Source organism: Atta colombica, unplaced genomic scaffold, assembly GCF_001594045.1.
Source record: "Atta colombica isolate Treedump-2 unplaced genomic scaffold, Acol1.0 scaffold14, whole genome shotgun sequence".
Lineage (NCBI taxonomy): Eukaryota > Metazoa > Arthropoda > Insecta > Hymenoptera > Formicidae > Atta > Atta colombica.
The window spans coordinates 690,278-703,993 of NW_017259228.1; the positions used below are offsets into that span (position 1 = coordinate 690,278).

Sequence of the window (13,716 nt, forward strand, 5' to 3'; positions counted from 1 at the left end):
ATATACATATACGTATATAATTGTAATTAGGGAACTGGTGGACGCGGAATGTTATCCGTTAGCCTACGACTTCGTTTGCCAAGTGTTGCAGCCTGCATGTCGAACGAGTCAACCGGAGGATCTGCTGGAACTGCCTTGCAGGAGCTTCTGCAGGGAGTTCTGGAATGGGTGCGGCAGTCGTCTTCCTGAGAAGATAAAACGCGCTTTGGATTGCTCCAACTTTCCGGAGTATATCGGTCCTAGCAGTTGCAGGCCAAAGCCAGGTACGATTAATTAAAACAAAGTAACATCTAATATAATCTCTCTTTAATCAAGTTACAAGAAAAGTACAATATTTGATATTCTCTAAAATTTTTAGAATAAATCTCATTCTGAAGAGTGAAAATCTTACTCTTAAAGATTGAAAATTGAAAATACTCTTTTTCAAGACTGTCTCGATTTTTACTCTTTATAGTGAGATTTCATTTCAAAGAATTTAGAAAATAAGCTAATTAATTAATACGAATATCAATGTAGGATGCGTGCAAGCACTTCAGTCGAAAGCTTTATCTTCGAGGATTTGCGACGGCGTGATTGATTGCCCGGATCTTTCTGATGAAAAGAACTGCGCCTACTGCCGGGATGGTTACATGCATTGCGGAGTAGGAAGAACCTGTGTTCCACATACGAAGCGATGCGATGGTGAGGCGGACTGTCCAAACGGCAGCGACGAGAAAGACTGTTGTAAGTAACATGATAAGTAATACAGATAAATGAAGGATTGCGCTTAAAAGTGTTCAATAAAAGTATTAATTAATTTTTAATAAAGAAGTGAGGTTGACTAAATCAAAATAAATGTTCTTTATTTTTATATTTTGCAGTATTCTTAGCATCGAGTGTCCACGAATTAAGATCACAATCCTGGAGCACACCGCACATGGCAAAATACAATAAAGAGGGCTACGTTGTATTCAATGAGAAAGGTATTATTGGTAAACTTTGTACCGCGAATTTGAACGCTACTTTACCAGAAACGGAAATGGATAATGTTCTCCAAACAGCAGCAACCTCATTGTGCACCTTACTTACATACACGCAAGTATCTCTTCGTATAAATGTATTCTTTTTGTAATATAAAATGAAAATTAACAGTAGAAGAGTAGCAGTTTAAATTAAAAAAAGGTTTTAAAAGAATTTTCATTTTTAATGAAGATATTGTGTATATATATATATATATAATTTTAAGTTAAAAAAATAAAGTTACTTTTTGACTAATCTAATATATAATTACATTTTGCACGATTACAAAAGAATTTCATAATTTATGAATTGTTTTTTGCAACTCTTCAATATAGTGGTGTCGCTTCCGTTGAAGTAAGGATTGATGACGAAGAGGATGTCCCATACGTGTATATGGAAGATCCTTCAGCACCGGAAATTACTTTTGTCCGGGCTCCTTGCCCAAGCAAAGAAGTTCTATACGTCCGCTGTTCTGATCTCGGTACGAAGTAGAATCCTCTACTTATTCGTTACATAAGTTGCTTTCTATTTTCATACAAAGTGATACCGAGTCTAAAAATTATGTAAGTATTTTATACTCAGATAATGACATTACTACTTGCTTACTTTAGAGACAAAATGATCGCATAACGACATAGGTTTATAATTTCACTTTTAATGTAAACTAACAAGACTCATAAACTATTTAAGACTTCGAATCGTCTGTTGTAAATTAATTAAGCTCGCAGTATGATTAATTTATTATTTAATGAATTTATATTTGCCAAAGTTTTATGACATGATTGACGTCTGTTTGAGAATCCGCTACAGTTTTAGGCACCTGAGAATGATTCATTATGGATCGTTTAACCAATATTGAGCGTGAATACGTGTAACTTTGCTGAAAATGACTCCAAAGAAAGTGGAAACATTTAAGAATTTGTAATAAAACTGTACATCATTTATTATTATGAATTATTTTATATGAATTAATATGCGCATTTCCATTCGCATTTATGTCCATTTCCGCGCTGACTCTCATTAATCTTAATCTTACAGTTATTTATTATTTTAACAAGACTCAATGAAGCACACTGTTTCAAGTGCAGATTATAAGTAAAGCTTTTGTAAATTATAAGTAAAAATTGAGATGAATCTCACATGTCAAAATAAAAAAGCAGGTGCATTTAACTGAGTTATAATATGACGTTACAAATGAAAATTATCTGAGTTTTTATGTAAATGGAAAGCAACTATAATAAACTTTTTGATGAGCGCTTTGGCACAATTATGCATATTATTCTAAACTTTTTCTAATTTATTGTTAATAATTATTATTATAATTTAAAATTGAAATTATTACTTTTATTATCATTTTTGATATGCGCTCATCTTATATCCTGATTATTATATATTTCTGTTTATATTTTAATCTTGCTCATTTATATTTATGTTTTGATTTCGATTTTTGAAAATCAGAATGCGGAATACAACCTCTACGTATTAACGGTGGTACTAATGGTCTCAATAAGATGGCAGAACCTGGCGACTGGCCTTGGCATGTTGCACTCTTCAAGGAGGGAGTTCATGTTTGCGATGCTACTCTCGTAGCAGATAATTGGTTACTTACAACTGCATACTGTTTCCAGGGGTAAGTTTTATAAAAAGCACATTGAGAAAAATTTCAGATTGAATAACAAATCAGTAGACTCTGATCATATCAATCAGAACTTTGGTTATCTCAATTAGAATTATAATTAATTCAACCATTTGATGTTTAACCAGAATTCCAATTAATATAATCGAACTTTTTCGAGTATATATAATGTATTCAGAAAATTCTTTTATTGAAGAAAATTCTATAAATGTTATGTGCTTAATTCTACATTAAGCACTTAACATTTATAGAATTTTTATGAACGTTCTGTGAATATTTCGTACATTTCTTCGTACATTTTTTAAATTTCTACGAATGTTTTTAGAAATTATATATGCTGTATAGAATCATATATATCTAATATTATAATTAATATTGTAATTGTAAAATTATGAAGTAAAAAATGTAGTTATCATTTTTAATGTATTACATTACACATAAATGCTGTTCTTAATTTCAATGGTGTTCACTTTTTATAGTCAACCGAAAGCGGAATGGTCGGCTCGACTCGGTGTGGTACGACTTTCAAGCACATCACCCTGGGAACAAGAACGCAGAATTGTCGGTATGATCAAATCACCGGTGGAGGGCACGACCGTTCTGGTAAAATTGGATAGACCGGTGACGACCTTTTCGGACTTCGTAAGACCGGTTTGTCTGCCCTCCAGCGAGGATCCACCGAGTAACACATCGCAATGCAACACTCTTGGCTGGGCGAGAAATCGTATGTACACAATCATTGCATCGTATGTACACAAATGATTCATAATTGCCTTTCAAAATTTAGAAAGTCTATTTTTTAAAATTGGAATATTTTTTTATTTTAAAACGCTATTGAATATTAAAGAATAATTTTAATTATTAAAAAAAGTTTACTTAATATTACATTACTGTACTTAAAGTATATATTTTCTATTAATAAAATATTTATATTAAAGAGAAATACATTAATATATATCTATATTAACAATATATATGTATATATTAACAATTTGATTAAAACACTATATTAGATAAAAGAACATAATTTATATTCTCTCTCTCTCTCTTCTTTCATCTTTTCTCTTCTACATATTTGTATTGATGTAAGTATTCTATATATACAATGCTTACATCAAATATTAGGTATAGTAAAAAGAAATCCATTATTTTTGCATGAAATTGAATGAAAAAATAATGGATTTCTTTTTACTACATATATGTAATATGTATAATCCTATTTTTTTAGTTTTAGTAATTAAAAAATAAACTATAAAGAGGCTTGAAAAAAAAATATATATATAATATTTCTCTTTTCCTTTCTTTCCTAATAGGCGATGTATTGCAAAGAGTACAACTCAAACATAGTGCAATGGAGAAATGCGAGAATATCAGCATCCCTTCAGTGAACAGTGTCTGCACCGAGCAAGCATATTCCACGGATGATTGTAATGTAAGCTAAAAACATTTCACCATAAGCCTTTTATTGCCTTTTATTCTATTAAACCACTTTCTGTTGCTTTTATTCTTTTATATTTAGATCAAGTTTATTTCATTATATCTCAATAAATAAATTCTAAGCAATAAACGGAATTGATTAATCAAACGAAGTAACATTTATCATTTTAATTTCAACAGGAAGAAGAAGTCGCCGGCAGTTCAATGCTGTGTCTTCAAGCAGAGGATCGAAAATGGATACTGACAGGCATCGGTAGTTGGAGGATAGCTTGTTCGAAGGACGGCATCGAAAGACCTCGATTATATGATAAAATTTCGTCTCATATCGATTGGATCAAAGCTACCATTGGTTAAGAAATTTATTTGCGAGTTAAATATTTGATAAATGTTACACTGCGAACAAGACGCATGCTCGACGCACACATGACGGATCCTAAAAATGGAAAGAAATGACCATTGTATTAAAATAAGGGACTGATATCGAAATTGTGATAGAAATTTCTGAATTATGTTACAAGCGATTACAATTGTTACTATGCGCCGATATAACGACTTAATCACGTCCGCCTTACACAAATATATGTTGCTGTTATCAATACATAATTAAGTTCGATGTGTCCTGTTAATAATCAGCGAAAAGTGCAATCGCACTCTTGTAAATATTTAATATCTTCTTTATGTCTAGGATATAAAAAAAACCTGTTACCGTGGCATAATTTTTTAACTTATTTTTCTCTTTACATTTATTCTATCATGCATATACATAGTTGCTTCGTATGTTATCTTCTAGGTTTATATCATTATTTCAATGTTTATCCATCTACTTTGTAAGATCGTTTACTTATTAAAGTTTCTTAAAATAGTAATTTGTTATGTTTGAAATAACATTTTTTTCCTCTTGATGCTATGAAAAGGTGAAAAAGTTTTTCAGTTGATGTATATTAACACAGAATTTAATTTTATGATGACGATCGGATACATATAACGTGTTGGCACTTTCACTGAAGTGTACTTTGCGCAGAAGCATACGAACAGTAGGTGGGAGATAACAGCAAAAGACGGAAATCGATAAGAAATATAGTAGTAGTGTGGTTGTCGAAGCGACTATTGCACATTTACTAGAAACGTGACACAGGATCTATTCGTCTCTTCGATGGTAAATATTTTAAATAATTAATTAAATAATTAAATAAATAAAATTCAAGGAAGATATCGCTGCTTCTTTGCTGCAAGAGAAAAATAACGTACAAGTCACATATAAAATTGAATACTATCAAGCATTGAGTAACAGGTATTCGTTATTATTTAGTTCAAGGGTCTTACACAAATATACATGATATAACAATATCAATTAATTATTGAGATTACAAAATCAAATTAAATCCTTAATTTAAATATTTATAAATTGTGTATTAATTTTATGTATATATATATATATATATATATATTGGATCCGGAAAGTTTGTGCCGCAAAAGAATTAAATTTAATAAATGAAATTAAAAATTTAAATCTTCTGTGTTTCAATTTTCTTTCAAAATCGACACGAACTTTCCGGACGACCCAATATATAAAACACACAAAAAACACGATTTTGCTAAAATGTCTAAAAATTTAACTACATACACAAATTTAAAAACAATTTTGTTGGATCATCAAAATAATTATGTTGATCATTTAAAGGTTAATTATAGTGCTGTAAATAAGTTTGATAGTCTAGCAATTGCACAGTTTGAACACCATGTAACTATTTTGATGGTCTAATAAAATTATTTTCATATCTGCTTCCATCTAAATTTTAGATACATTAGCAAAATCATTCTTTCCTTGTAAATGTTATTTAGAATAGCCTTATTTATAAAAATTATGTAAACATTTATGCAAAATTATTTCATTATTAAAATTGTCTTTCAGAGTCATGTGTAGAAATCAGTACATTTTGTAATCTTGTCATTATGTAATCAAGCAAATTGCTTATTACCTATTTGAAGTAAGATAATTGCTTATCTAACTGCTTATTTAAACTGCTTATGCATTTAAAATGAGATAATTGCTTATTTATTTAAAATAGATAATTGCCTATCTAGTTAAAAATAAATAAATTTATTAAAAAATGAATATCTTTCAACAGAAATGTAAGAATATTTTTCATCGTTTGCAACGCTTTGTTGAACTAATTCACACATATTTTACAAAGGAAATGACTGACATTGTGGGTCTCGCACGAATCAATCCTGTTGACAATCCCGTCGATCTTTTTAGAATGTGGCGCGATGAAGCGATAAAATTCCAATTTGGATTGGTAAACACCTGTTGTCTAGCAACTGTCTCTTCACTGTAAGTAGCCTAGAAATGTACTCTATCTAATAAAAAAATGTAAACTTTTTCTATGTCTCAGAAATTTGAAAGTCAGTTCGAGAAATCTGATTTTACGAGAATTCGATGATAACGGTTTTGTCATTATGACAGACGCACGCAGCCAAAAAGTCAAAGACATGGTAAATATTAATCTTCTTCTTTTTCTTCTTCTTATGTTAGGCCTCTGAGCTGTGTTTATCTCTTTCATGTGCACGTTAATTATTTACCTAAGCAGAACAAATCATTATGATATCAAAATGATGTCAAAATAACTCTAAAATGATCATTAAAAGTCATTTTTCAATAATTTCCGATTCATTTTAATATTATTTTGACGTTATCATGACTTGTTGTTCTACTTGTCACAAGCATATGAGACTCATAATTTTAATTCGCCAGTTCCGAATGGCGGAATTTTGAAAGGAAATACAAGCGTAAATATTTTGATTCCTACCGGGATCGAATTCGGGATTTCTGGCATGATAGATCAATGTGTCTGTCATACCATGCTCGTGCTCCTCTAATAATAATAAATATTAATCTTAAAATATTTATTAGAAAAAGTAAAATTTGATTTCCTTTCCAAATTATTTCTTTAGCGTTTCAAATAAACTTTAGTGGAAATTTATAAAAAAAGTTATTTCAAAATAATAATTTTTTTAAATATTAAAAAATAAATTTAAAAAAAAAATCAAATTAATCAAGAAAGCCGGAAAAGCGACATAATCCAATAATATTAAAGCAATTTAATTCGCATTTTTAATTAATGCTTAAGTTTTTCGAGTAATGAAGATTTTAGTTTTACTTTCATTTTTTATAGAATTGTAATTTATATGCTGCTATGTGCTTTTTGTGGGATTACAAGAACGATAAACAACAGCATATCACGCGACAGGCAAGTACCTAGCTTTAGAGTAATCCATGAACTAAATTTTAAATATATACTTATACAAATTTATTTACTCAATCTTTAATATGTTCCATATTTAGAGATTTTATAATTTCTGTACTTTTTCTAATAAGTGAAAATATAAAATGAAAATATTTGTGACAATGTATGTAAGAAATACATCTAACGTTGTTAGGTTTGTTGTTAGAATAGAAAGTGCTTAAAATTCGAGAAATAATGATTTAGGTGAGAATAGAGGGATTGATGAAAAAACTGGAAAGACCGGCTTGTCAACTTATATACGAGAGAGAGCCGTTGTACTGTAAAATTCGAACTTACCTTTGTCATCAAAACCAACCGGCTGACTGGGACGATTTGAATCGCCAGTATAATGAAATATTACAAAACGATAATGTTCATACAATGCCGGATCATGTGTAAGTTTCAGCTGAATAATTTGTAACGAATATATAAAATCTGGCTGTTTATAAGCAATATATTAGGTGTGGGAAAAAGTTCGTGGCGTTTTTTAATGCCATCTAATGGGAAAAACGCCACGAACTTTTTCCTACACCTAATATTTATTACTAATAAAATTAAGATAGTGTTTTTTTTTGTGTTTTTCCAGCGTAGCATACAAACTAGCACCTGAAATGATGGAATTTTATTACGCACGAGACACACTAATCGCCGATCGAATACATTATAATAAAAATGTGATAAACAAAAATTATTGGGAATATCAAAGAATAGCAGCATAATTTTGTATGATATGTGTATGTACTATATTTCTTCTCTCAAATTATTTTATTTTTATTAGAGATTATTTAGACTAATAATTGTTTACTTATAAAATATAAATTATTACATAATTTTTATATATATAATCATATTTATCATTTTCAGATTAAATCTTCACTATTTTGAATTACAAGTAATACTTTTATTGAAAAATTTAGAGTTTTATTTTTATCCTCCTTCTTAGTATTATTGCTCGTAGCCGAACATGATTGACTTCTCTCATACATTCGCTATCTGTGGTGTGCATGTTGGTTGTACACAGTCATATGGGATATACTTTTTAACGTCGATTCAGAACAACGATTTTTATTAGAAAAATGCTCTTGGCAAAGATGCTCTCGGTAGTTATTGCCTACCGAGAGGAGTTATACGAGTCTATATACGAAAATTTTTCGGTTCTACCGGAGATCGAACCTGAGATCTTTGATATCGCAAATCTGTACGCTGTCTGCTATGCCACGCTCGCGCATTTATTATTATTTTTTTTTATATTTATTATTATTATTATTATTATTATATAAATACAATTATATTGAATATTAATAATGATATTTTTTTAAATTAATATATTTAGTTGTGTTACATGATTGTTTCTTTCTCAGCAAAATGTGTATTTCTACATACACATATACTTAATCAATAAAGAAATATAATGCCAATGAGAGGCGACACGTGTGTAATGAAATATAATATCTGTATCATATATGTCAATCACCAATTATAGACGTTTCAATCACAAGATTTGATCCTCTTCAGTGTACCAATAACATTTTTCGGAGTCAATTTATATCGTTGTGTAAAGATAGAACGAATATATTTAATGAATCATCGTTAAGCTGTTGTCCAAATTTAAAAACTTCATTGTCGTCTGTTAATATACGATTTAATATACGATTAGTATGACAAACGTTCTCTGAAAGATATCTAAACTTCTTTTCGTGTCCGAGATAAAATGGGATCCGAGACAATTATGAGATTAGACAGAGTATTATTATTATGGCATCTTACTTTTCATGAGAAAAACTTTCATTTCATTATCAATATCTTACTTGATAACGATTATGCCTTAATTTTTGAAAGCATTAAAAAAAGGTTACACAATAAATTTGAACAACTCAACAATAATACACAACAAAAGAATAATGCTAACAATTTAATTACATTTTTTACTATTCCCTATGTACCATCAATAGCGAAGAAATTTAAGAGATTTTTTAAAAATAATAGAACGGTACGTTTGGCTTATATAGGACTTAATAAACTTAATACTTTTATAAGAGCACTTTAAGGATAAATTATTTTCACCATTACATTCTAATATAAAATTAATTGTTTATAAAATTAATTGTAAAAATTGTGATGCATCCTATGTAGGCCAAACAAAACGATTTTTAAAAACAAGAATTAATGAACATCGAAATCACATAAAGAGGAACATGCAACATTCAATAATCACAGAATATAATGGAGCACAATCACGATTTTGATTGAAATTATATTAAGATATTAAGATTTGTGATGAAGAACAAGAATTTAATAAAATTTTGAAAGCAATATAAAAACGCAAAAAAATAGACTAAATTTACAAAATGACACGGAAATGTTGAACCCGTTATACAATAACTTAATTAAGAATAAAAAATGATATTTCCTTGTTTTATAAGCTATAAAATTTGTATCGTTGATTTCTAATTTAGTGATTATTTGATTTATGTTGGTAATTTATTTAGTCGGTTTTTCTGATAAATTATAATTTTATATCGTCAATTTTATGTTGGTATTTATTCCTTTTAACATTTATATTTATAAACAATGCGAATACGGAACAGCCTCTCACACGCTCTCAAGATGTGGTTATAATTACATCGAATTTATAACGGATCATCACTGAGTACAAAGTAAGGTTTTTCTAATTGATAAAATAATTAATTTTAATACATTGACTATGAATAGCATTGCAAAAAATTTCAATTATTAACATAATTTTAGCTAAATGATGAAATTCTTGTTTGGATATTCAGTCAAATATAACAAACAACTATAAAGTTCTAAATTTAGACAACAGCTTAATGATGATTCATTAACTGTATTTGTTCTATCTTTACACAACGATTTAAATTGACTTCGAAAAATGTTATTGGCATGCTGAAGAGGGCCGAATCTTGTGATCGAAATATCTATAATTGGTGATTGACATATATATTATATTTTATTACACGTGTCGGCTCTCATTGGCATTATATTTCTTTATTGATTTAATCTTTGGAACCTTTTTCAATTTTTAATTGATATATTTAATATAATACATTTCTAATTGCTTAATATTTTGCGATTGTGCATAAAGATTATTTCATTACATTAAACAAATTAATTACTTTCCGTAATTGTTTACAAACTTTTATGCTAAAATTATAAATTAGAATTGGAAGTAGCAAGAATTTTAGATCGATTTGAAATCTTCCCGCCAATATAACGGTATATAAAACGTTCGATACTCAACCATTCAAGCCTCCAATGATATAGCAGCAATCCTCACCACTTGACCTGCCTGGCAGCTTCCACGCAACAAAGCGGGAACGTTGCTCGCCAATTGGTCGTACAATACACATTTACTAATACATTAACAGCGTACATGTCGCTTTGTAGGAGAAGACCTAACTCTCGATGGTCTAAAAGCGTGCTACCGGCTCACATCCACGCAGTGTGTCAGCAACACGTGCGTGGAAAAATTCAAAATGTCTAGCAACGCGTCTACCGGGTCTAATGACATAAACGATAGTTATCTTCTTTTGGAAGATGGTAGTATTTTCTTGGGAAAACGCTTCGGTGCCGACGTATCCGTCGATGGTGAAATTGGTAAGTCCATGTATAAATGTGAACACGTGTACTATTACGAATCGGAGCCGTATGAGGACACGTGCATCTTGTTTCTCGGACCAACTTCCTCTAATCGGAAAGCATTAGGGTGCTATTTCATTTGTGTATTTTTGTACAATAAATGTGTTCAGAACAGAGAGATCCTTGGGTTTTTATCCCATAGCCAATCAACAGACTTGAAAAATTTGTCGTGCGACAAAAACGCACAAATGAAATATCACCCTTTGCATAAAAATATTATAAAACGGGATACACTATGATTTACTACATCATACAGATGTCAATATTTTTTTTACATATTGCGAGTGATATTATTGTTATTTTGTATAGACTGCACGTAATAAGAAAAAAACATAGTATACTTTTATGTAATTCGGAGATATATTTACAATGCAACGTCATTGCTTAATGTTAAATATGCGCAAAAATTATGTCTCGAGTAGTATAGCTTCTGAATTGATACAACGTTTGTCAATTAAGTAATTACTTGTGCGTAGAAGATTGCTAAATTATTTCTTATCAGCATATAAAGATCTATAGATATGATAAAAATATATTCATTTATAGTATAAGATATTTTTAAAAGAAAGAGCATATCTTCTACTAGATATTGACTTTTAAAACGTAATATTGATTCGCTATGATTGAGCAGGACATTAATATGAAATGACTTTCCTTTTTAATTTAATTTTTTTTCTTATTAAAATATTTTTTTTTTTAACTAAAAATCCTTCCTTTCCTTAACAAAAAAAATGTTATGTCAATTTTATTTTACTTCTGTTTTATTACACTTTTAAAAAGTTTAAAAGTTTGAAACTAAAATTAAAATTTTGATAATTTTTTCGAGAAAAGTAATTAAACAATTAATATATAAATTGTTTATAAGCTTATTGTTTTAATGATAAAAAATCATATTCTTTAAGCATTAAAAATCATGTTTTAAGTAAATGCATATCTATTGACAAATTACACATATATTACACATAAATTACACATATATTAAAGTATAATTTTTATGTGCTTAACAAAAGATGTTGAAAAGATGTTGAATAAAACAATTATAATATTGAGTAAGAATACTGACATGCACAATTATTTAAATTTTTTTGAAAATTAACTCTGCAAATGAGTGAGAGAGAGAGAGAGAGAGAGAGAGAGAGAGAGAGAGAGAGAGAGACAATTGTTACAATTTTAAACATTATTTTTTTTATTTATTTGAAACTCTATTTGAAACTTTATTTGAAGCATTATTACTGGTTTGTATTTGTGTTACTCCCAACCGGTGATAAGCTGTCTAAATGATTACATTGCAAATGCAACTTGTGGATGGTAAGATAGACGCTGTCGGTCAAATCTTGCTGGTTTTAAATTACAAGATACTTAGAATACTTTATTTAAAATTTTATAAATGTATTTATTGAAATATAAATTGTAAATAAAATAGAAGCGGATAAAAGAAAAAAAGGAGTGTTTTTTTAAAATAAACTTAATATATTTTACAATTTTAATATAGATTATTATTGATATTAGTACATTGTTAATTTGATTTACTTTAATGGATACGTGATTTAAGATCATATGTCGTGTAAAGAAATACCAAAGTAATCTTTCAAATTAATGTAAACTTGCTGATGTGAAGTTTATACACATTCATACACACACACACATGTACAATAAATTCTCATTTATAAGTCTTCATGTCGGATTATATTACGCGGAAAATTTTCAAACTTATACATATGTTACTACTTTACGAAGATATAGAAAATTAACATGCTTTATATAAGAATAAATTTTAATTGGAAGATCGAGCAAAGATTGATCTCTTGCTGACATGTTAATCTGCTGCCAATAGTCCAATACTTTTATTAAATCGTTAATTCCAGAAAAATAATACAGATTTTAAATATAAGAATTATTATTCGACTGTTTTACTAACATTTGATAATTTATTATTATTTTACGTATATATAATATAGTAACCGTCATAAATTACAATTGTAAAAACTGGTTGAAAATTCAAAATCTGCGATATAATAAATTGTTCGCGCGAGAATTAACAATTCAATCTTAATTAATAAGATGCTAATAGTAAATATTTTGATGTTAAAAATGACAAATAATTTGCTACTTGAGCTACAATATCAATTTTAAATTAAGCTATTTTGTTTGAATTATACAATGATCTCACTTCATACACTATTATGATATAAAAATCTTTAATTAATCGAGCAATATTTTTTGTATTTGTATTTCATCACAAATATACTGTGAGAAATGCGAAATAATGCATATGCGAATATATAAAGATTATTATTCTTTTACAGTCTTCCAGACTGGTATGATTGGTTATCCGGAATCACTCACGGATCCTTCTTATCACGCTCAGATTTTAGTGCTTACATATCCACTCATAGGAAATTATGGCATCTTCGGCGACGAAAAAGATGAATACGGCATACCACAGTAAGTGATCGCAATCAGATTTAACTCAGCGCCTATTAACGACTTTACTCAATGACAACATTAATCTTTGCGTATTGCATGTCAATTGAGCAAATCAGCGTGCGTTTTTCCCGCGTGTAACGCACTATAATATATTTTAAGTAAAGTTTTAAAAAAATAAATACAGTAACAAATTTCATACAAAATTTAATAATGTGATATAAAATAATAAATATTAAATATATAATAAGATAATAAGTAAAATATATTCACTTT

At 28.9% G+C, this 13,716-nt stretch overlaps 3 protein-coding genes across 3 annotated transcripts in view; all 3 read left to right on the forward strand.

Moving 5' to 3' along the window:
* The window catches only part of LOC108684759 (atrial natriuretic peptide-converting enzyme), a 23,494-nt gene extending 18,792 nt beyond the window's left edge, over positions 1-4,702 (forward strand). Inside the window, exons 6-13 of the mRNA XM_018189230.1 lie at positions 31-263; positions 517-723; positions 861-1,074; positions 1,335-1,480; positions 2,458-2,629; positions 3,115-3,359; positions 3,949-4,067; positions 4,253-4,702. Coding sequence (XP_018044719.1) covers positions 31-263; positions 517-723; positions 861-1,074; positions 1,335-1,480; positions 2,458-2,629; positions 3,115-3,359; positions 3,949-4,067; positions 4,253-4,426 — 1,510 coding nt within the window. The 3' untranslated portion in view covers positions 4,427-4,702. The remainder of the gene's footprint in view (positions 1-30; positions 264-516; positions 724-860; positions 1,075-1,334; positions 1,481-2,457; positions 2,630-3,114; positions 3,360-3,948; positions 4,068-4,252) is intronic.
* A 422-nt stretch (positions 4,703-5,124) lies between these two features.
* On the forward strand, positions 5,125-8,078 carry LOC108684744 (pyridoxine/pyridoxamine 5'-phosphate oxidase-like). Its single transcript, XM_018189207.1, has 6 exons — positions 5,125-5,228; positions 6,268-6,407; positions 6,469-6,568; positions 7,249-7,323; positions 7,564-7,754; positions 7,946-8,078. Exons 1-6 carry the CDS (start codon positions 5,226-5,228, stop codon positions 8,076-8,078), a joined length of 642 nt encoding a protein of 213 aa, XP_018044696.1. The 5' UTR covers positions 5,125-5,225.
* Positions 8,079-10,853: 2,775 nt separating this feature from the next.
* Positions 10,854-13,716, forward strand: part of LOC108684732 (CAD protein) — a 29,611-nt gene continuing 26,748 nt past the window's right edge. Inside the window, exons 1-2 of the mRNA XM_018189194.1 lie at positions 10,854-10,974; positions 13,323-13,461. Coding sequence (XP_018044683.1) covers positions 10,854-10,974; positions 13,323-13,461 — 260 coding nt within the window. The remainder of the gene's footprint in view (positions 10,975-13,322; positions 13,462-13,716) is intronic.